Raw genomic sequence first — 20,372 nt, forward strand, 5'->3', positions numbered from 1 at the left:
ATATTAACTGCACAATGAGAAGTAAGCATTACAAAGCATATACAAGGTGCTCAAAATATACTTAGCCATTCTTCCATCTGTATCCATATTTTTGATGGGGGCTCTAGTAAAATATCTTCTGAATCATTATCAAAATCCACAATGCAATTTGTATCAAATAATATAATGAATAATATGCAAAAAATACAAGCCCTTTTCCCTCTACAATTAGTAATTTTAATAAGAGAATTGACTGAGTATTGTGTCTGATTGTCAAGATCTGAAGAAAACAAAACGGAAAACATATTTTTTCAGGCATCATTGACTTGCCTGTACATGCACTTTGAATTCATTTTTAAATACAAATGAGAGATATGTATAGTTAAGGTACTTTGTACCCTACAAGGATTTTTTTATTTTTATTTTTATTTTATTTTATTTTTTTTAAGTTTGGAGATCTTCAGTGGAGATAATACCAGAAAAAAATGAAACAGTTGATAAATTGCAATATAACGTGCAGATTGGGAAACAAATGGTATTATACAAGAGAGTTCAGTTTGCAAATAAATTATCTATTTAAAAGATGGAAACACACACCAAGGTTTTGAAGATAACTTGCTCTGGGGCTTTTGAGTATCTAATGTGAAATACAAGTTTCCTGTAGTTTAGACTCTAAAACCATTCCTGAAACATCATAGTTCAGGTGTGAAGCCTCAAGTACATTAACCATTTTAATATTTCATCGGTTTACTTAAACTAAATAGAAAGCATAAGATATTTTACTGGTTCGAGTGGGTTGGCAACTGAAATAACTTTTAATGATGTAATGCAAACTTGTAAATCATTTTCAGTGAGGGCCTAGTTCAGCACAACTTTTATGTAATATACTAAATTGCTGGCATAGCTTTAAAATTTGTAATACTTGGAGATCATGAAAATTAGAACAGAATCCATATGTATACAGGAGAAGTAGCTGAAAATATGGATTCAGGCTTAAAGTTTTTATAGATATGTTGTAGTCTTTAAACCAAAAATTGTGTCTGATAAGTGTTAAACCAAGGCACATGTAAACGTTAAAAAGAACGAAATGGAAGTACACCACAGAAATGCAATGTTAAAGTTATGTGGTACGCTTTGTGGTAGTGTAATTTCTCACAAAAACTTTTTATGGTGAAGTATAGGGAAGATACTTCCATACCATAGGTATATGAAAAGTAAATGTGATTATTGACTATTTTAACTAGGCAGGGATATTTTATTCTTGATGAGTCAGTCAAAAAATTATTCATTTTCTGTGCAAGGACTTTCAGTTAAGGCATCCAAGCGTCTTTGAAATGATGCTTAATCCCCTGGCTTTATTATTGCTTATATATGTAGATTTCCATCACAGCACAGGTATGAAAAGAAACAAATCATACTGCTTCCATCGGAGTAAAACAGGGAAATTTTAGGGAGAAAAAATAAAAGAAAAGATGGAAAATAAACATACATCTGTTGTGAATCTGGATTGACTCAGGTTAAATAATGATGCCTGCCTTCATCAAATTGCCATAGAAAAATATGAACTGATCATAATTGCAGTACAATAAAATCTCGTCTTCTTGCTTTGGTATGCTCTTGAGTACAATAAAATATTTGGCTAAAATAAACTGAATTCATATTTGTAAGCTTCCTCTTTGACAGTAAGGAGAATATTCTCAAATGGTGCAAATTGGCATCTTTTTGCTGACTTTAACAAAGTTTGCTGACTTTAACCAAAGTTAGTGGTTTACACCACCATAACAGTGGTCCTCAAATATGACTGTTTGATTTTATTGTACTATGCATATTGCAAATATGCGAACTGCACACTAGAAAGAAATGTTCAAGAATCTTACTTACATTCTGATAAATAGTCAGGGAGATGGTGCTTTTGCCTCCAAAGTGAAATACCGACTACAAAAGTCCTGAAGCAGAGAAATTGTGCGCTGGTTCACTCAGGTCAATTTTATATGATTTCTTTTGCCATAAATCGTAAGTTAAAAAAAAAAAAAAAACAAAAAAAAAAAACACAAAGCGAATGCAAATATTAGCCCATATATGAAAATATAAATGATGTTCCAAACTGTGTTGGCTCCAGATGTTTTTATGAGTTAAACGGTTTACTGTTTTCATATTTAAAACATTCTATTTTTTCACTTGATGTTATAAGCTTTGGGCAAACTTGCTGGCATTGATTTAAGTTACGCTTTTGTACCATATGTAGGTCAAACACACATTCTAAAAAGATACAATATGAGCAAGAATCTGATCATTTATATTGGGAGGTAATAGCTGCTTACACTTTATTCAGTAATTATTGCACTGAGAAGCTTCTCACAGAAGCTTTGACTGAAAAATCATACATTTTTACAAAGGATGGTATCATGTAACCATAGTTATTCGATAGCTCCATACAGAAATTTTTTGGATTATTCCAGTTAACGTCTGAAGTTGTTTATTTGCCTCAACATTAGTCGCCTATATTGTTTAAAATGAAAGCATAAAGCTCTGTCGAGATTTGTATTTCCAGTTCTTGCATGCTTAAAAGCGCTTATTGAAGAAGTAATAAGAACACTTGATGCGGAACTTGTGTACTTATTAGGGGACTCAAGAGCCAAAGGAAATACAGTCCCGCATATTCAGATCTAATTATGAAGCTGATGGCAAAGACTTAGTCGTGCCATTGTAACTTCGTTATTGTGTTCTTTTTTTATTTTTATTTTATTTCTTCACCTTTTGGAGCCTCTCCTACCTCTCCCTAAAAAGTTCTATTTGGCTCCGTGTCTTATTTCTCTTGGAAACCTAATCTTTCTCCCTCCCCCTCGCACCCTCTCGCTTTCTTCATTGTGCTTCACTTATTTCACTTTTTTATCCTGCGCGAGAAATCCTGTGCGGCCATCCCCTAGAATTAAAAAAGAAAAAAAGAAAAAAAAAAAAAAAAAAAAAAAACACGAGAGAGAGAGGGAAAAAAAAGAGAGAGAGAGAGAAAAAAAAAAAGGGGGCACGTTTATTCTGCCTTGGGTTTGGGACTTCCCCGGCCCCTTCGCAGCTGTGGCAGTCAGGGCTTCAGCAACGGCTACCCTTGCAGGAGGAGTCCTTGCATTCCTGCCCCCCCGGCCCCGGCCGGTCCCCGGCCCCCCTGACGGCGCCTGGCCCCCGTGTCCGGGGCGGGCGGGCCGACAGCAGCAGGTTGGAGAGCCGCGCCGGGGCGCGCCACGCACGCCGGTCCCCGCGGAGGGGAGCGGACAGGAGCGCAGCGGCCGCCCGGGGGGCCGCGCCCGATGCTCCCGCGCCCACCTGGGGCCACCCCCGCCGGCGGCTGCCCTTATGCCGCCACCGGCGCGGAGACGGGCCAGGGCCGGCAGAGCCGCTGCGGGCGGTGCGTCGGTGGCCGTGCGCCGGTCGTCGCTTCGAGGCACTGCCGGCTGGCCGGGGCACCGCCACCCCTGCGCTCGCATCCCGGCGGGTTCGCAAAAGCAAGGGTAGTTCAGCCATTGAGTTTTCTTTGTACTCCTTGCTTTTAATATTAGAGCACATATTGAAACGATAAACACAATGAAAAGCACAAAATATTTCATCAGTGTTGTAACTGTATATTTCCTTTATTCTGAAGAAATATCAAGTTTTGAACAGTACACAGAGGCAGCAACTTCTGCTTTGGACGCCACTCTCTTTTTAAAAAGACCGCGTTGTTACAGTTAAAACTAAAGACAATTCTTAAAAAGCATTAGATGTCAGAAAATGGGGGAAAATCTTACCGTCGAAAGACTGCTGCAGGTTCCAGCTCAGTCTGAAACTGCAGGGAAAAGTGGAGCAGCTGCTGAACAAAAGTTTTAGATTTTTTTTTTTTAGAAAGTCTGCAAAACTAATTTCCCACAAAATAGGACTCAATTTCCGTTTAAGAAACTAGCTCTTGCAAATCTCATACAATTCCTGATTTTTTCCAATAGCAATTCAAATTCATTTTATCTTTCGCACATGGACCCAAGAATTTGAGCGCAATGGCCTTTTTTTTTTCCCTTTCTTTCTTTTTGTTTCTTTTCTTTTATTTTCTTTTATTTTATTTTATTTTCCTCCTAAGTATGGTTTTCAGGGAGGAGGAGGAAGGTAGAGTGAGAAGGAAGGGCCAAGGACCACAGCGTTTCGGCAGTGGGCACCTCTTTGGTCAGCGATCAAGAAACACGTTATCCTAATTTAAACCAGTTTACAGCCTTCTTCGTGGCTACTGTTAATTCCAATACAAACATGTTAAGAAAAGAAAGATAAACCAAACCCAGGCTCTCTAGGTTGTCCCTCTTGAGACACTAAAGCCCGCAACAAAGCAAATGAAGACACAGCGACGGGAAGTTAGGAGGGCTGCGTTTTTGGACGGGCAGGGGGCAAGAAAGGAGCCTTGTCTTTCTCCGACCACATTTGGCGGCACGTTGAGCGCCGGCGACTTTCTTGCGGCCCCAGCCACAGGGGTCGGCGGCCTGCGGCCCCTATGGTCGGGTGCGGGGGGCGTGCGTGCTGCCGGGGCCGCGCTGCTGGGCCCGGGGGCAGCGCGGGGGCAGCACGGGGGCAGCGCACGGAACCGGCCGCGCTGCGCCCAGGCTCGCCGGGCGCACAGGTGAGGCAGCAGCCAGGCGCCCCGCCTGAACCCCCGGGGAGAAGGGGCCGCGCGAGCCCCGCACTTCGCCCCGAGGGAGGCACCTCAATTCTTTGTCGCTCCCCCCTTCCCGGGGGGGAGGGGAGGGGACACACGCAGTGGCACCCCGGGCGGTGGCCCAGTGGCCCCTCCATCCCTCCTCGCCCCGTGGGGGGCGCGGGCGGCCCCGGGGAGGCCCGTGGGGGCGGCGGGCGGGGGGCGTGCTCCCCGCGGGCTGGGAGGGAGAGGCGGGCTGCGCCCCCGCGGAGCCCCCATAGAGCCGGTCCCCGGCCCCCCCGCCGCTGCCGCGGGCGCCCCGGGCGCGGGTGCGCAGCGCTGCCGCCCGCTGACGGAGCGGCTCGGCGCGGGGACGGCGCTGGCGTTTTGGAGGGAGTTTGCATGTGGTCAGTGCTGTGTTGCTAAGCCAGCCCCCAGCTCACATTACACACTACTGTATTTATAACCTCTCGGAGCCGTTTCCCCCTTCGAGCAGTTCTCTGGGACCACCTTCTATTGGCTTCAACCTCTCCCACTTCTTGACATCTGAGCAGCTCTCAGAAAGGCTCATCTAGGTCCGAGTGTTTATGCAGCGGAGACTGGCCGCTAGGGCTAAAGACCTGGATTATCTGAGCTCAGCTGCCTGCTGCAAAGTCTGTCGTTGCCGTTTTGGAAAAAAAAATCCCAACCCCGATCTGTTTACAGTGAAAGTTGACAAAGGGTGGTGAAGTTGGATCCTTCCTAAACTCTCCTGCCTGGAACCTGAGACTTGCATGCCATGGATCACACACTCTTTGGCTGCCTGCGCAGCCCCCATGCCACTGCGCAGAGCTTGCACCCTTTCTCGCAGTCTTCTCTTGCCCTGCATGGAAGATCTGACCACATGTCCTACCCTGATCTGTCTTCTTCTTCTTCCTCTTGCATAATAGCGGGATACCCCAATGAGGAGGGCATGTTTGCCAGCCAGCATCATAGGGGGCACCACCACCACCACCATCACCACCACCACCACCACCAGCAACAGCAGCACCAGGCTTTGCAGACGAACTGGCACATTCCTCAGATGTCGTCTCCTCCCGCCGCAGCCAGGCACAGCCTCTGCCTTCAGCCCGACTCAGGAGGACCCCCGGAGCTGGGCAGCAGCCCCCCCGTCCTGTGTTCAAACTCTTCCAGCCTGGGCACTAACACCCCCACGGGGGCAGCGTGTGCGCCAGGGGACTATGGCAGGCAGGCTCTGTCCCCGGTGGAAACAGAGAAGAGGGCCGGCAAAAGGAAAAGCGACAGCTCAGGTAACGGCTTACGCTTTCCCCTGCGGGGTGGGCGGCGGGTGTCGGGGGGAGCTGCGCTGCCGGGCCCCGGGTGTCCCGGCTCCGCTCGGCCCGTCTCGGCTCGGCACGGTCCCGGCGGTGCTCTCGCCGACCGGTGCCACCGGGCTGTTGGCTCGCTCCTTCCCTCAACCGCGCTCTCGGGATGTCCATCATGAAAGCGAGCTTTCTTAGGGCTAGGGAGGTACGTGGGGGGGGGAATAAAAAGGAAAAATCCAGCACGTGATAGAGCATGAAACGAAGGTGGCGGTGGTAGGGAGGTTTTCCTACAGTCAAGGAGAGAAGCGGTTGTAATTTTGGTGAGCATTTGAGCATCTGGTTCCGCGCCCCCCTCCTCCTGTCTGATACGCCACCTCTGCTGCAAACTTCGGAGCCTAGTGCTCTCCTTCCCCTCCGCCCCTTCCCCGCCGAGCTGCCGGCAGCTCCGAGGAGATTGCACAACGGTTGGGAACTCTCTGGGAAGCGAGGCTCCCTGACAAGAGTTCGTGCTTCGCTGTCCTGTAGGAGTTGGCTGTGCGCGCTCGGCGTGGAAGGGGCAAACGCTGGGGTCTGTAAAGCAAAGAGGGGAGTTGGAGTTGCAGAAAGCTACTTCACTTCAAGTTTCTGGTGCCGGGGGCGGAGGGAAGGAAGGAACTGTTTGACTTTTAAATAAAACACTGCAATTCTTACTTAAAGATGAGCAGAAGCCGTGTAGACCCTTAATAATTCCGGGGGTGGGGTGGGGGGTGGCAGGGTGGAGGGTATCGGCATCTCTAAGCGTGCAAAAACCTTTCTAAGCATGCAAAAACCTTGATATAATCCCTGCTTCTAAAACAGCAAAGCCTGTCAAAGTCCCGCTCTGACAAAAGACACTCGGTGAAGGCGATGCGATTGATGGCACTTCCGTCAGAACACACATAAGCTGAAGGGTCATCAAAAATATACCGAGACAGGCAGTAGGCACTTGAAAAAGAGAGGACACAACAGTTTGAAAACTCAAGAGCGGGCATAGTGAACCATTTGTTATCAAGGAAGAGAAAGTGAAAGGCTGCTCCAGACAGTTACCAAGTTCACAATCAAAACTGTGACCTTTTTCACTTGAAATGTTGTGAGTTTGGTAAAGTGGTAAGCAATAGAAATTATTTTAAAAATTAACTCTGGAGGATGCTATTGCTTTGATCACTGTCCATTACATTTATAAATATTTACAGTAATTCAGGATGAGCTTAACTGGGTTTTATCTTATGTAGCTGGGCTGAAAACTTCCAAGATTAAAAGCCGTATTTTGTCGAACACTGGTGGCGAGCTCCATCGTTGCATCTTCATTACATTGTCTGAAATAAAATGAACTCTTGGATTTTGTGAGGCATATAAGGAATACTAAAACTTGCATCCCCAGTGCTACTGAAAAGAACTGGATGCCGGTTAGTGTAAGGATTTATTGTATTTATCAGTGTATTTAAAGCTGAAGGAAAAAGAAGGAAATGGGTCCCTTTCACCATCAGGGAAGTATCTGTATGGGTTTCTGTTTATTTTGTTTTGCAATGCAAACCAAAAAAACAGTAGGGAATGTCACAGACCTTACCCTGAAGTAACTGGAGCCTTCCATTGGATTTAGTGGACAAGAGCTGGAGCCTCTAGTCATGATTATGCTTACATTGCACTGTACTATGAACCTCACTTTCTAAGACTTTCTGAAGATCAAGGCAGGTAACTATTGCTTCCTCCCTTCCAGTAAGAAAAAGTATATTATGTCTATTCACACAGTTAGGAATCCCTTGAACTGAAAATAGGCATCTTTTGACAACAACAGGGTAGCTGTAGGATCTTTGTTTTTTCTTCAGGAAAAGACTGAATTTTGGACTGAACATTTAACCCCACCCCTTTACTAATCCTGAACTCTCATGCTAGATATTTAATGTCTTCTTAATGCATAGCAGCAAGAACTAATTTTATGTTACTGCGGTTCTGTATTTGTAGTCAATAATTGCCCCTCGTTTGTCATAAAATCAAACCCTTTATTTCTCACTATTCTGCTTTTTAAACAAATTGTCATATTTTAAAGAATTTCATCGACCCCCTCCTCATTCATAGGCATTTGTATAAAATCCTTAAAGTAAATAACTAAGAAGCAAAGAGAGACTGTTTAAGATTCAGTGCTAGCATTCTGAGACAATTATTAATGCTTCTGCTTATTTACAGATATATTTCCTCTTTTCAAGCATAATCACATAGAGCCACAGAATGTCCAGTGACTTCCTGAGCACTGAATCTCTTCCATATTTCAGAAATGAATTAACCTTAGGCTACCCCTTTCTTGCAGTACTTTGCTTTCACTCCTGAATGTTGATCAGGAATGTTGATTCATAAAACTGAGTTTATGGGTAGTTTAAAGAAAGAGTGAAACACAAATAATACTCGTATCTTTTATCTCCCAAATTAATAATTGTTGGTTAGCCATATAGATACTGTGGATATTTATGTTAAGAGGTGCCCATTTTTGCTTTTTTGTTAGGATGGCGGAAATGTAATCTTTTTAACAATGAAAAAGATTTTGGATGATGGGCTGTGTGTTTGTTTCCGTGCTTGCTCTTTTTTCCTGAAATTCTCATATTGCAGGGAATAGAGATAGAGACACTGTTTGTGCTGCGCTTTGTTATACTTTTTGTTTGTGATCAAGAAAGCAAGGTGAAATGTGCTTTTGTAGTAGCTCTATATAAGCTGTCTGACTTACAGTTTTCTTTTGCTCTAACCCAGGTTTTAATCAGTTTGGGAAGTACCCATTGAAGATATTGAGTAGGCTGAACAGAACAGGGTGAAATTGCCAACTGTTCTTGTTACGAAGGACTGGGAAATGCTGCTTACTTAGCCATCAACTCTGTACACTACAGCTGTCAGTGTCTCCGTGTTTTGTAGTCACTCTCTCATTATCTTGAGGACATTCCTTTCAACCTGCGTAGGCCCAGCAGAGGGTTAGTAAACATGCAGGCGAGCTGCGGAGGGATGCACTCAGATCTGTAGACGTTTGCATTTTGCAGTGAATAATGTCGTCTGCAACCTTGCCTTCCTAATTCAGCTCTCATTATGGCAAGGATGTAGGAGGAAAGAGGCGATAGCAAATCTGAGGATAGGTTGCAAATAAATAAGCTTATTTTAAAATGCACTAATGGTCAGGATTATCTGTGCGCTAATGAGGTGCGGATGAAAACCATGTTGAGTACATAAAAAACATACTTGGAGCGCATTGTTACTTTGTGGTATGCGTTGTTTTTTACAGAATATTTTGGAGTTTTTTAATTTCTCCCCTTCGTATTAGTTGCCCATGACTTTTGAGGACATTCTTTTTTATTTATTTTATAATTTATTTTGTCTAGGTTTTGATTCTCAGATGATACAGAACACATCAGATGCAAAATTAATACTACAATGGTCTCAGTAGGCTTACTTCAGTCCAAGTTTCCTTAAAACTCCACTCAGCAGAAAAGTCCATATAGAAATGTAATCTAAGTTTATGGAGAAATATGAAAAGAAAGTGAATGTGGTAGTCTTAAGGAAGCCTAAAATGCTATGGAAAAAAAAATAGTACTAAGCTGAAAAGATTAGAGAGTGAATGAGTACCATGGCAAGAGTTCTTCTAAGAACTACAGCTATCCAAACATGTATAGATAGATAAGTATATGATAAAAATAAATTTGATTCCAGTAAGTTAAAGTATAATGTAATTGAACACACCCCCATGCACAATTTTATTTATTTATTTATTTAATCAGTTTAACATAGAAAACTATTTCTATATGGCATAGTTTTCCAATGAAAGGCTAGTAGGTAATAATATCTATTCATATGTTTGACTGCTGTATTTACAATAATATCATGTAGAAACACTGCTGTTAAATGTACAAAAACATTTCACGATTCCAGTGTTTCAATAGCTGTTCTGCTGGTTTTTTTTTTTCATTGACAAATCACATGAAAAGTAAACAATACTCTTTTCTCCAGTGTTTTAACATCTTTTATAACCTTCCTATTTTCAGCAAGCAAGCAGTAAAAGTTACATCTCCAGAGAATTTATTTTAAACACATCTAAATATCATAAATCATATACAGTTGTTTGAAAGAGTCTCTGAAAAGCCGGTCATTTTGATAAATGATTATAAATATTGTGAAATCATTGATTTTGAGGACTTTTGATTAGTTTCTGAAACACATTGATAAGAAAAATGAGCTGCACACTTGTAGTCAAAAAGAACTGTGTAACTGATTCATCAATGTGTCTGTACTTTTCAGCATGGTTGTAAACGGAAGCAGGAAAAAAATACATAATAAAGCACAGTTTTTCTGGAAAGAGTTAATTTGTTTGGTATCCAGTATCAAAGCATCCCTTGCCATAATAAAGGAAAACAAACTGAAACAAAACATAAAAACAACAAACTCCAACCTATAGATTTCATAAATGAAGCAAATTCCAATTTGGTGAATAGTAATCAGCTATCCTAGTGATTTTTCTAGGAGAAAACTAATAAGGCTGATTGCTTAGCAAACACTGGGCTACAATAGTGGGGGTACTTGCTGGATCATGTAACTGGTGAAAATTTGCAATATATTCATATTGCTCTCAATAAATATAATCAATATTTTTTCTAGAACTGTAAAAATGTAAATCCCTATTTTAGTGGCATATTCACATAAACTCTTGCCCATAGCCAAAGAGTAATTCTTTGTGGACAGAAATAAGTATGGCCTCTAATTACATATTTTTGTCTGTTTATATATATTATTCAGTAGGATTTACACTCCCTCCTCACCTTTAGAAACATCAGGATCTCAATCTAGTGGTTCACTGGAGCACAAATATTTTTTTGTGAGACGTTCTATTGACTCCAGTGCAACTACTTCAGTGCTGAAGAATTTTTAAGCCATTGGAGCTTAATGCTGCTACTCTGGTTTGAATCTTTGGCACAAAAATATAACTTCATGTTATTCTTTTATTATTTGGTATTAAGCACTGTCAAGCATCCCAGTCTTCAAAGCAAAGTCACTGAGGGCTCTGAATGAGTAAGAAATGCGGTGCTAGAACCAAACACAGAAAGAGATACGCAAACGTCTATTAAAGATCCAATTGGTATGGCAATATTTGGAGAACTGAAAATTTCACTAAATCTTATTTAAGAAATCATGACTGTAGTTACTTTTTAACATTTTTATTCTATTGTTTTATAGTAGGGAAAGTACAATGTTTTATAATTCTTGCAAATATTTACTGATAAAATATTAGGATTGTCTCATAGCTTGATCATTGCCAGTTCAGCATTATATGTATACATAAAGTGAATTTTAATTTCATTCATTTTAGCACCCTAGGGCAAAATTTAACCTAACATGTTTAGTGTAGCTTCTCTAGTATTTTGCATAGTAATTAATCAAATTCTGGATTTTTTTTTGTTGTCATTTTTTTGTTCTCAGACTTGTTTCCCTTTTCAGATGTACTAATTATCTAATAATTTTTTTTTAATTGAGATTGTTAATCTGCAGATAGTTTGCCATTTGTAAACATTCATTCTTTAGTGATGTGATGACTCAACATGCTGTACCTTTGAAGTTCTTAAGAATAGGACTAGTTTCTGTGTCTAGAAATTTAAGGGAAGGTGGCAACATTATCTTTGTTGCTGTCTGGTAATAAACTGATATTGCTTACAGGATTATTGCTTTCAGCAAATGTGATGCTATGTGACAGCATGAATGGTCACTGTAGCATGTTTCTTTCAGTAGTGAAATGTATTCTACCCAGGAAGTTTTGCTGGTCTCTGGAAAGGAAGCAAAATATATCTGGTTTCATCCACTAAATGAATGAAGTTTAAATCCATCAGTTAAATGCAGTTTTGGTGGAGTTGGGTTCAATCCTTTTCTTCTTATTATTTTTTTTCCTATTCTGTCCTTGTTCTAATACACTTAAGAATGCCATTTGAAAGGGCATGAAAGGAAAGTCATATTTTAAATATATAAATGCTTACAAATGTCGCTAATAAGGTTTTCAACTAAAATAGTGTGGTGTTAAAGTTTGATAAATGGTGCTTGAAACTACTTCATTACATCAGTCCACAGCTAGGCACTGAACCTAGCCTTTGGACCTGTCTCGATCCTGTGCCCTATCCTTTTATGTCTATTTCCCCAGTCTATACAATGTCAATGCCAGTGCTTTCCTTCCATTTGTTAAGAACTGCAAGCTTTTGTTAAGACATCATTTTACTTCTGGGGTCTGTATCTGGGGTCTCTGTTGGCTAGATGGCTACTTTTCTACTGTATTCTATGAATTCAAAAATAGCCTGATGAGATTATGGTGGATGTACACAGTCCATTCCTGTATGTATCTGAAGTATATGAAACAAACAAACAAAGTTACTGAAATAAGTTATTTATGCTAAGCAAAATTTCCCCCTGGAAGAGACTAATGACAAAATTCCCGCTGATTTTTGTAGGGCCACAGTTTAAGACGTGTGTTCTTACTATAAATGTAATTTAGCTTGGGTGAAGGAAGTAGACTGGTTAGGTGTGCTTGTGCTTATGCTTTTTGTGATCAACTGTGTGGTATGTGCTTCCAAGGACAGAGGGAAACAGAACAAAGGAATGTTAATTAAAAAAAAAAAAAAAAAAAAAAAAGAGAGAGAGAGAGAGACAAAGAGACTGCTGCTATGGGTCTTAGGTTTTTATTAGTGGGGTGGAAATACATTTGCTGTTCTTATTAATATATTACAAAATATGTGTTCTTGGAGAAGTTTACCTAGTCTATATCCATTTCCAATAATATTTTGATAAAAAAAAAATAAATAAATCAAGGTGGTGTTCAATCTTTGCTATTAAATATATATATGTAACATCACTTGTACAGAGTTATGTTGTTATATCCTAGCATTCACTGAGTGATGTAGAGAAGAAAAAAAATCATTTATGTAAAGAAACAAAATAGTAGACAATGTTGCCTTACATGAGGAGCTGTTTTAAATGTTCTAATAAACATCTTAAGCTGTCAAAAATCTACTAATGTTAAAATAAGTGATATTAAAGGTGCAACATTCATTGTTGATTACAGAATATGTCTTTCATTTTGAGATCTTGTACGTATAGAAGACAGTAACATACCTCCTATTTGGAACATGGGCTTACTTTTCATACAGAATCCTGAATTTTACAAATAATTTTTGGGGACAGTTACTTGACTGGAAGTCATGCGTATTACCATGCATATTAAATAAAAATGTGATTGTACATCACAAGAAAAATCAGAAATCACATTTGGAAACTGGTTACTCAGTATTTTGTTGTTTAATGGTGAATGAAATTATCCAATACTACATTATCTGAAATCACTGGACGCATTTGCTAATCACATAGAAAAAAGCAACAGTCTAAACTTTGCATTGAAAATTATTTTGTATTTGAACCTATGTTTCCTTTTATCTTTCATTTCAACAAATGAAATATAATAATTGACTAAACAGCAGAAGAAGCAAATCTGAAAGGAATGAGGCAAATCTTTCATTTATAATGGAAGAGCACAGTTTTACTAAACCTATAAAATCCAGTGGATTATGAAACACTAACTGGAAGCCAAGTAATCTTTCCTTCCTTCCTTCCTTCCTTCCTTCCTTCCTTCCTTCCTTCCTTCCTTCCTTCCTTCCTTCCTTCCTTCCTTCCTTCCTTCCTTCCTTCCTTCCTTCCTTCCTTCCTTCCTTCCTTCCTTCCTTCCTTCCTTCCTTCCTTCCTTCCTTCCTTCCTTCCTCTCCTCTCCTCTCCTCTCCTCTCCTCTCCTCTCCTCTCCTCTCCTCTCCTCTCCTCTCCTCTCCTCTCCTCTCCTCTCCTCTCCTCTCCTCTCCTCTCCTCTCCTCTCCTCTCCTCTCCTCTCCTCTCCTCTCCTCTCCTCTCCTCTCCTCTCCTCTCCTCTCCTCTCCTCTCCTCTCCTCTCCTCTCCTCTCCTCTCCTCTCCTCTCCTCTTTTTTATAATGCTGTTTCTTGGACTAGAGAAAAATTGGTTGATTGAACATTATTTTATAGCAAATAGGATATGAAAAACTAAAACAGATTACAGCAAGCTTTTAAAAGTCCTTCCTTCTGCATTCTCTTAGATCTATAATAACTATATATATATATATATATATATTTTATTTTTAACAAGTGAGCCCAAACAAATACTGCTGTACATAAATTGTGTTAGATGCATTTCAGAATCCTTTGCCACTATTATGAATTTTAATTCTTTGACTGCAATGACAATACACATTTAATTTTGGATGTTGGGAGGTGAAGAAAAACCTGTGTTTACTGACATTGAAACTAACTCTTGATAGGAGCCAGGGCTTCATATCAGGTGTACCTGCATTACATTGATACAAACACACTTGAAGTTAGGTGGATGTTTACATGTTTCATTGAACTGGGGGCATTGGTCACTTAAATTTACCAAGCAGGATAAAAAATAAATAATAAAAAAAAAATGGTTTCCTACTTTGGCCCTTCTAAATATAGATACTAAAAATCTGTTGGACATATGTGGACTGACAGTATAGCTGTGAAGCGAGTGGAGTGAACAGTAGGGTTTTCTACCTGCCAAACAAAAAATGGCATATCCTAGAGGAGTGCAGTGTATGGATAATGTGCACAGGGGCTTCTTTAGAAGGAAGGGGGTTCTGCAGGGTGAGTGAAGCTTGTCCGGCATGTGGGTCTCGGTTGCTTTTCAAGCCTTTAATTTTCTTCCAGCTGGTGTAGAATACTGGAATGCTGTAGGCTCCATCCCTTTGTTTGTGAATAAGTGAAAACTACATGTTAAAATGTGCTTTTTACTGTAAAAAGAACGATAAGGACAGTGACTAAATATCTCCCAAATTCACAAAAATTTCAACTTGTTTAATGAAGAAAAAAGAACTGAAGTCGGATGCTTTGGTAAACTATATAATGACATATTTTGTGAGTCTGGTATGCTGAGCTGATAAAAACGGTGTGAATGGAAGACTGTGTGGCTATGGATATGTAGACCACTTAAAGACACGGTATAAAGCCTTGTGCTTACAGTGCCAAACAACACTTTCTGTCAGAAGAAAACAGCGGTCTAATGTGGGTTAAGGCATGTTCACTCGTTTCAAACTGATATTTTTTGAACTAGATTTTAAAATATAAAAGCAGTCCATGAAGTGATTAGCACACTTGCCTTACATAGGGCTTAGGGAGCACTGAGAAAGTTGCCAGTCCTTTGTGCTTTGGTGTTACTAACTGTGTGATTCACTTAAGTGACATAGTAGTATAAGTTTATTTTTATTTTTTTCCTTTTTATTTTTTTTCCTGTATTCTTGTTTTGGGAGTACCACAATGACCTCAAGCACCAGCTGTGTACTAAGTTCTCTGCGTTCCTGAGGACATTAGGACAATACATACTAATGGTCTCACCCCCAGCTCTCTCCCCTCCCCCCCTTCTCTCTCTGTCTCTCCCTCTTTCTTTTTTTCTTTTTTTTTTTTTTAAAAAAAAAAATGATGTATATTTCTGAAGGAGTGTATGCCTGTATATCGTTTCAATATCCATTTATGCTTGCGGAAAGAATGCTCACTTTTTTGCAAAATAAAAAATGTCACTTTTTTCCAGATTTCCATTAGAAGTAATTTACAGTACATCCAATTAAATATACTGTAAGATGTGCTAATAAGATGTACTTACATCTAGTAAGATACAGTAATTTACAAACCACAGTGATCTGCTAAATAAAATTGTACTCTTAGGTAATGTTAGTTTGTTAGGCAAGGTAAAATAAGCCAGTTATGGATCAGTGGAACAGTGTCAGATGAAAACGAGAAGCTTTGTCAGCAGCTGTCCATAAGGTGACGCAAATCTGCAGCATTACATTTTATTGTATTATTACCACTTTTATTTACATGATTTTCTAATCAGTCCTATTATTGGGCCAATAAAGAGAGTGAGTATTCTATCCGTAGTATTTGCTTTTATGAAATAATGCATTATTATTAAAAGTAGTAAATGGAACTATTTCAATTATAAATTAAAAGAAAAAAATGTGAAAAAATCACAGGAGAAAAAGGGTGTAAATATTTTAGGTTGGTTTAAATTCTGAAGAAATATTCAGCCAAACTTTCTTGTAGATTTGGCTTAGCTTTGTGTTTTAATTTTTTTCTTTCACTTTTTCTGAATCCTTCTCTTTTTACACTTCCATACATTGCTACAACTTTATGAGGCAAACTGTTTTATTGCTTTAATACAGAAATCTAACAGCATTTGAACCTTGTAAATTTATCTTTATTTCACTGTTTCAAAACTGAAATTTAGATGTGCTGGCATGAGAAATATCATGGATTTAACATTTTTGTATTTGCAAACATATCAGGAAAGCTTTGCTGGACATGACACCCAAACAAACACTTTTATTTTTTTTTTTATTTTTTTTTTTATAGAAATTTTGTGTTTTAAGTACAGAGGCTAAACGTGTCCAGCCATTTTGAAGTATGTTTTATGAACTATAACTTACAGAAAGATCCAGTCCTTCAAAGATCTTAGGAATGCCATTTCCTTCCTCCTGCACAAGTCCCTCACTGTTTATCAGACAGAGTCCTTTATAATACATGTATATAAATGTGTAGTGATACTCTAACCCCGTCAAAGCTTATGTTACTTAGCTTACTTAACTAAGTTAATTTTGTTGCAATTAACAGTATAATATTCAAAAATTTAAGCACAAGGCATGTCCGTTGCTACTCTGTCATTGATTCCTTCGGCTTGATGATGTGCAGCTAAGACATGTTTGTAGTTACACAACATATGGGTAGATACCATAAAAATATTATTTATGGAGGCTCTGGCTTGCTTTGTGTTTTTCAAGTGTGTTTCCACAACTAATTGGTAGTCTTAATTCACACACATACAAACTAAAAGCTGCATCCATGTTAACCTTGAAACACATGGTTGACTTGATTATGCAGATAAGTGGAAAGCTTGATGCTACCCGTATAGTGTAGTCTGGCCACATGTTATTGCTGGTTTATTAAGTAAAAGGACCATGTTAATACATCAGCAGTCTTACTTCAAAAGGCAGAGGTGAAATCCACACTGAACTAGAAATGTAAGAAACACTGCTCTTATGTGAGGTGTCCATGTGCATGGAGCCTTACTTGTTCAGAAGTTACTAGGGGGAGGGGGGATGGAGACGGGACACATACATAGCCTCTAAATACTTCTGGAATAGCATTTCTGCAAGTTTAAGAAAGGCTGGGATAAAGCAGTTTCAGGGAATGTGTAGTGTATTGCACGACAAGCAGATAAAGGAGGTTTCATGAATTTGCCTTTTTACGTTCACTGTCATTCATTTAATATTTTATGGTCTCCATAAAGCATAAAAATTAGCTTTATGAAGTTAAAGCTGATTTCTTTGTAAAAGAGGACAGTGTTTCCTTTCCTTCCAGGGCAAGAATGTACATAGGGAAAAATGCTCACAGACCAGACCTGGGGCAGTCACAAGGTACTTTTTTACAGGAACAAGACGACATTGGCCTTGGCTTTCTCAAAATGGGGTGGGGAGCCACGGGCTACTTCTTGTTCAGAACTGAGTGAGAGCTAGGGTTTTGGAGATCATTTTGCCACTTAAGCTTGCAATTTATTTTTATAAATCTCTCTCTCCAATGCGTTTTCAGATTGTTTTGCAGATGATTCTTACACCATAAAGCAGGAATTGAATCCTCTTCTTCTGCCCTGGTGTTCTGGACTCCTTCTTTACCCCTGCCAAAACCAAAACTGATCAAATGATCCTACATTTTAATCATACCCTTCTGAAATTCTCTTCCTAGAATCATTCTTCTGGTGCCAGCTTGTACTCTCTTAGTACAAGCAATTTCTCTGCAATGCTTTCCCTAACTCCTGCTCACACGACACTTCTGTTCTCTTATCCCATTCAAGATTGTCTTCTTCAGTGTTCTCTTTACAGTACCCTAAGTGTGTTCATCCTCTGTCCGTTTACACTCTTACTGTGGTACAGCTCACATTAATGAAATAAACATTCAGAAACAATGTTGTGCCATTAACTCATTGGCCCCAAATCATAATTGTTTTACTGGTTAACTGTCGGTCAATCATAGCTTTTCTGTGCATTTATGGTGTATAAAAAAACTTTAAAAGGCTGAAAGTTAAAAATAAATAAATAAATACATACATACATAAAAAGATGCTTCATGTGTTCTCTTCTCTTCTTGAGGTTTTTACTTCACGTTTGCACGCCATAGAGCAGATTCTGCAAATGGTGGTAGCAAAAATCAGGCATGACCCAGGCACGATGATGGCAATGGTTGATATTTTATACTAGTGATGCAGTCAGTGTCAGCAGAGCTTTATATAAAAAGAGAATACTAACCCAACTGGGTGAAAAAAAAAAAAAGAGTTTAACCACTTTAAAATGTCATTTTTAATTCTAAGATTGTAGGTAATAACGGATTATGCCAGAAGGAACATGCTTCAAAAAACGCGAAGTCACTTTTTGAAGTGGTCTGTAAACTCTTTAAATATAGTTGGCGATTTGTCTTTTCACTCTAGTTTCCTGTAAGACTAATTTTGAAAGTAATAAAATATATTTTTTAATTTAATTGGTATAGTAGACATATATACATTTCTAGTGTGTGTATGCACATGTGTGTGTATCATATCTAAAATAACAGCAGATAGAGATGTGAAATGGTCCTCTTGATTTGGCTGGACTAACATTTGGTTATAGTGTACTAGTTTATTCGTAAATGTGTTTTTAAAACACTTTAAGGAGGGTGAGAGATCTACAGGCAGGGAGAGAAAAGAGAAGGGCCAGGAGTCTTGCTGATACCTTTTGAATGTCTGGGCTTGGCAATTTGCAGTTATTTTCAATATATAGATGTTACATATATATATATATATATATATATTTCAGTGTAATATCAGTGAATAGAGTGCAGAGTGCATGGAAAAATTACACTAGATATTAAATCTGAACTCTGGAGGCATAAATTCACATGAGGATCAGATCACAAGATTGGCTGCTTTCCGGCTAGTATCCAGTGGGCTTTTTTCCATATCACAAAAATCACCATACAGTTTGGCATAACCATTCAGCTCAGCGAAGAGAATTCAGTTCCAGAACTGAAACAGCCAAAAGAACTAAATCCCAGAATTGAGGTGCATTTACAGTTTAGTACAGAGACAGTTTTACAGCTTTTGTCTCAACTTTTCTTTCCCCTTGTTAGGGATAAATCTCTTTGATTTTTGGTAAGAATTCTATCAACTGTATTAAGGGGGGAGAAATAAAACAGTAACCTTAGTATTTGTGACTTTCATACAATCCTAGAAGGCTGTTGTGTCAGCAACTCACATTTCTGTAGCATACATTAGAATCTAATAGACAGTATGTGTGAATATTTCCAAAACTGGTAAACAGATATTTGTCTCGTCAAAATTAGAAAAAATTTAAACAAGAAAGTTGCAGACTTCTAAAAGTGATGGAGTCCTGCTCCCTTCCCCCACCTCCCATCAGCAAGCTGATGTTTCCAGCAACTTCAAAAACAGAAGACTTCTCTGTAATCCTAAATGTACATAAGGAACAGATTAAAGTCCTGATTTGCGAAAAAATTTGAGCATATGCTCAGGAACCATTGACTTCAATGGAAGTTAAACATGTCCTCACACACGCTTCTTGAACTGGAGACTAATAAGGATATTAAAAAGGATCAAGAGGCTGCCCCCCTTCAGGAAATGCTGCAAAACTGTCATAGCTGAAATTTTTTTTTTTTTTTTTTTTTTTTGTCATAATCATACTGACTTTCATCACCACCTTTCTCATCTCACTTCCAGCTTTCACAGAGGGGAGTAAACAACCCTCCTCTCACTCTCTTTCTCTCCCTCTATGCCAGGTTCTCTATGCCCGGCTAAGCTTTCGCTGGTCCAAAAAGGAAAGGAACTTTGGACTCTGCAGTGTCCGTTCAGGATGCCCTTATTTCCAGTATAAAGAAATGGTCAGATGGTACAGTGGATGGTTGCTGAACAACCCCCCAGATAATTAATTACAAGAACTTATATGTCTAGCTATGTGGACCTAAAGATGGTTGGAAGGACAGAAACCACGGTATGGGTATAAAAAGTAGAAAAAGAAGGAAATAATATCTTGAAAAAAATTGTACATAATTTACCCAGAGCAATCCTATTTGTAGGGAAAGGGGTACTCCCAGTCCCCCAAACAGAAATACATATTTATATTCCTTTATTGATGAGTGACAGATGGAGTGAAGTAGTGGAGACTAAAAGGGTTGAGTGTGGGTTGATTTCTTTCAACTCAGTATGACAAAGTGGGTAATGTATATGGTTCGTGAGTGTGGTACTAATTTATTAAATGTTCGTTTGGACTTTAAAAAATAGCTTGCCTTCATTAGCAGTCTCAGGAAAC

The 20,372-nt window shown here is 39.4% G+C and overlaps 1 protein-coding gene and 1 long non-coding RNA gene across 4 annotated transcripts in view; one reads left to right on the top strand and one right to left on the bottom strand.

Annotated features, from left to right (window-relative positions):
* The window catches only part of LOC106015588 (uncharacterized), a 35,911-nt gene extending 30,950 nt beyond the window's left edge, over positions 1 to 4,961 (bottom strand). For 2 of the 3 annotated variants that reach the window (XR_001187711.5, XR_001187710.5), the window contains exons 1-2: positions 3,759 to 4,961; positions 1,861 to 1,977 (exon numbers count right to left, since the gene is read on the bottom strand). This is a non-coding gene — a long non-coding RNA (uncharacterized lncRNA). The remainder of the gene's footprint in view (positions 1 to 1,860; positions 1,978 to 3,758) is intronic. The other variant, XR_011806998.1, reaches the window with a different exon arrangement.
* Positions 4,962 to 5,077: 116 nt separating this feature from the next.
* Positions 5,078 to 20,372, top strand: part of MEOX2 (mesenchyme homeobox 2) — a 54,662-nt gene continuing 39,367 nt past the window's right edge. Inside the window, exon 1 of the mRNA XM_005015127.6 lies at positions 5,078 to 5,913. Within this exon, the coding sequence (XP_005015184.1) occupies positions 5,403 to 5,913 (511 nt within the window). The 5' untranslated portion in view covers positions 5,078 to 5,402. The remainder of the gene's footprint in view (positions 5,914 to 20,372) is intronic.

This window comes from Anas platyrhynchos, chromosome 2, assembly GCF_047663525.1.
Source record: "Anas platyrhynchos isolate ZD024472 breed Pekin duck chromosome 2, IASCAAS_PekinDuck_T2T, whole genome shotgun sequence".
NCBI classification, from domain to species: Eukaryota; Metazoa; Chordata; class Aves; order Anseriformes; family Anatidae; genus Anas; species Anas platyrhynchos.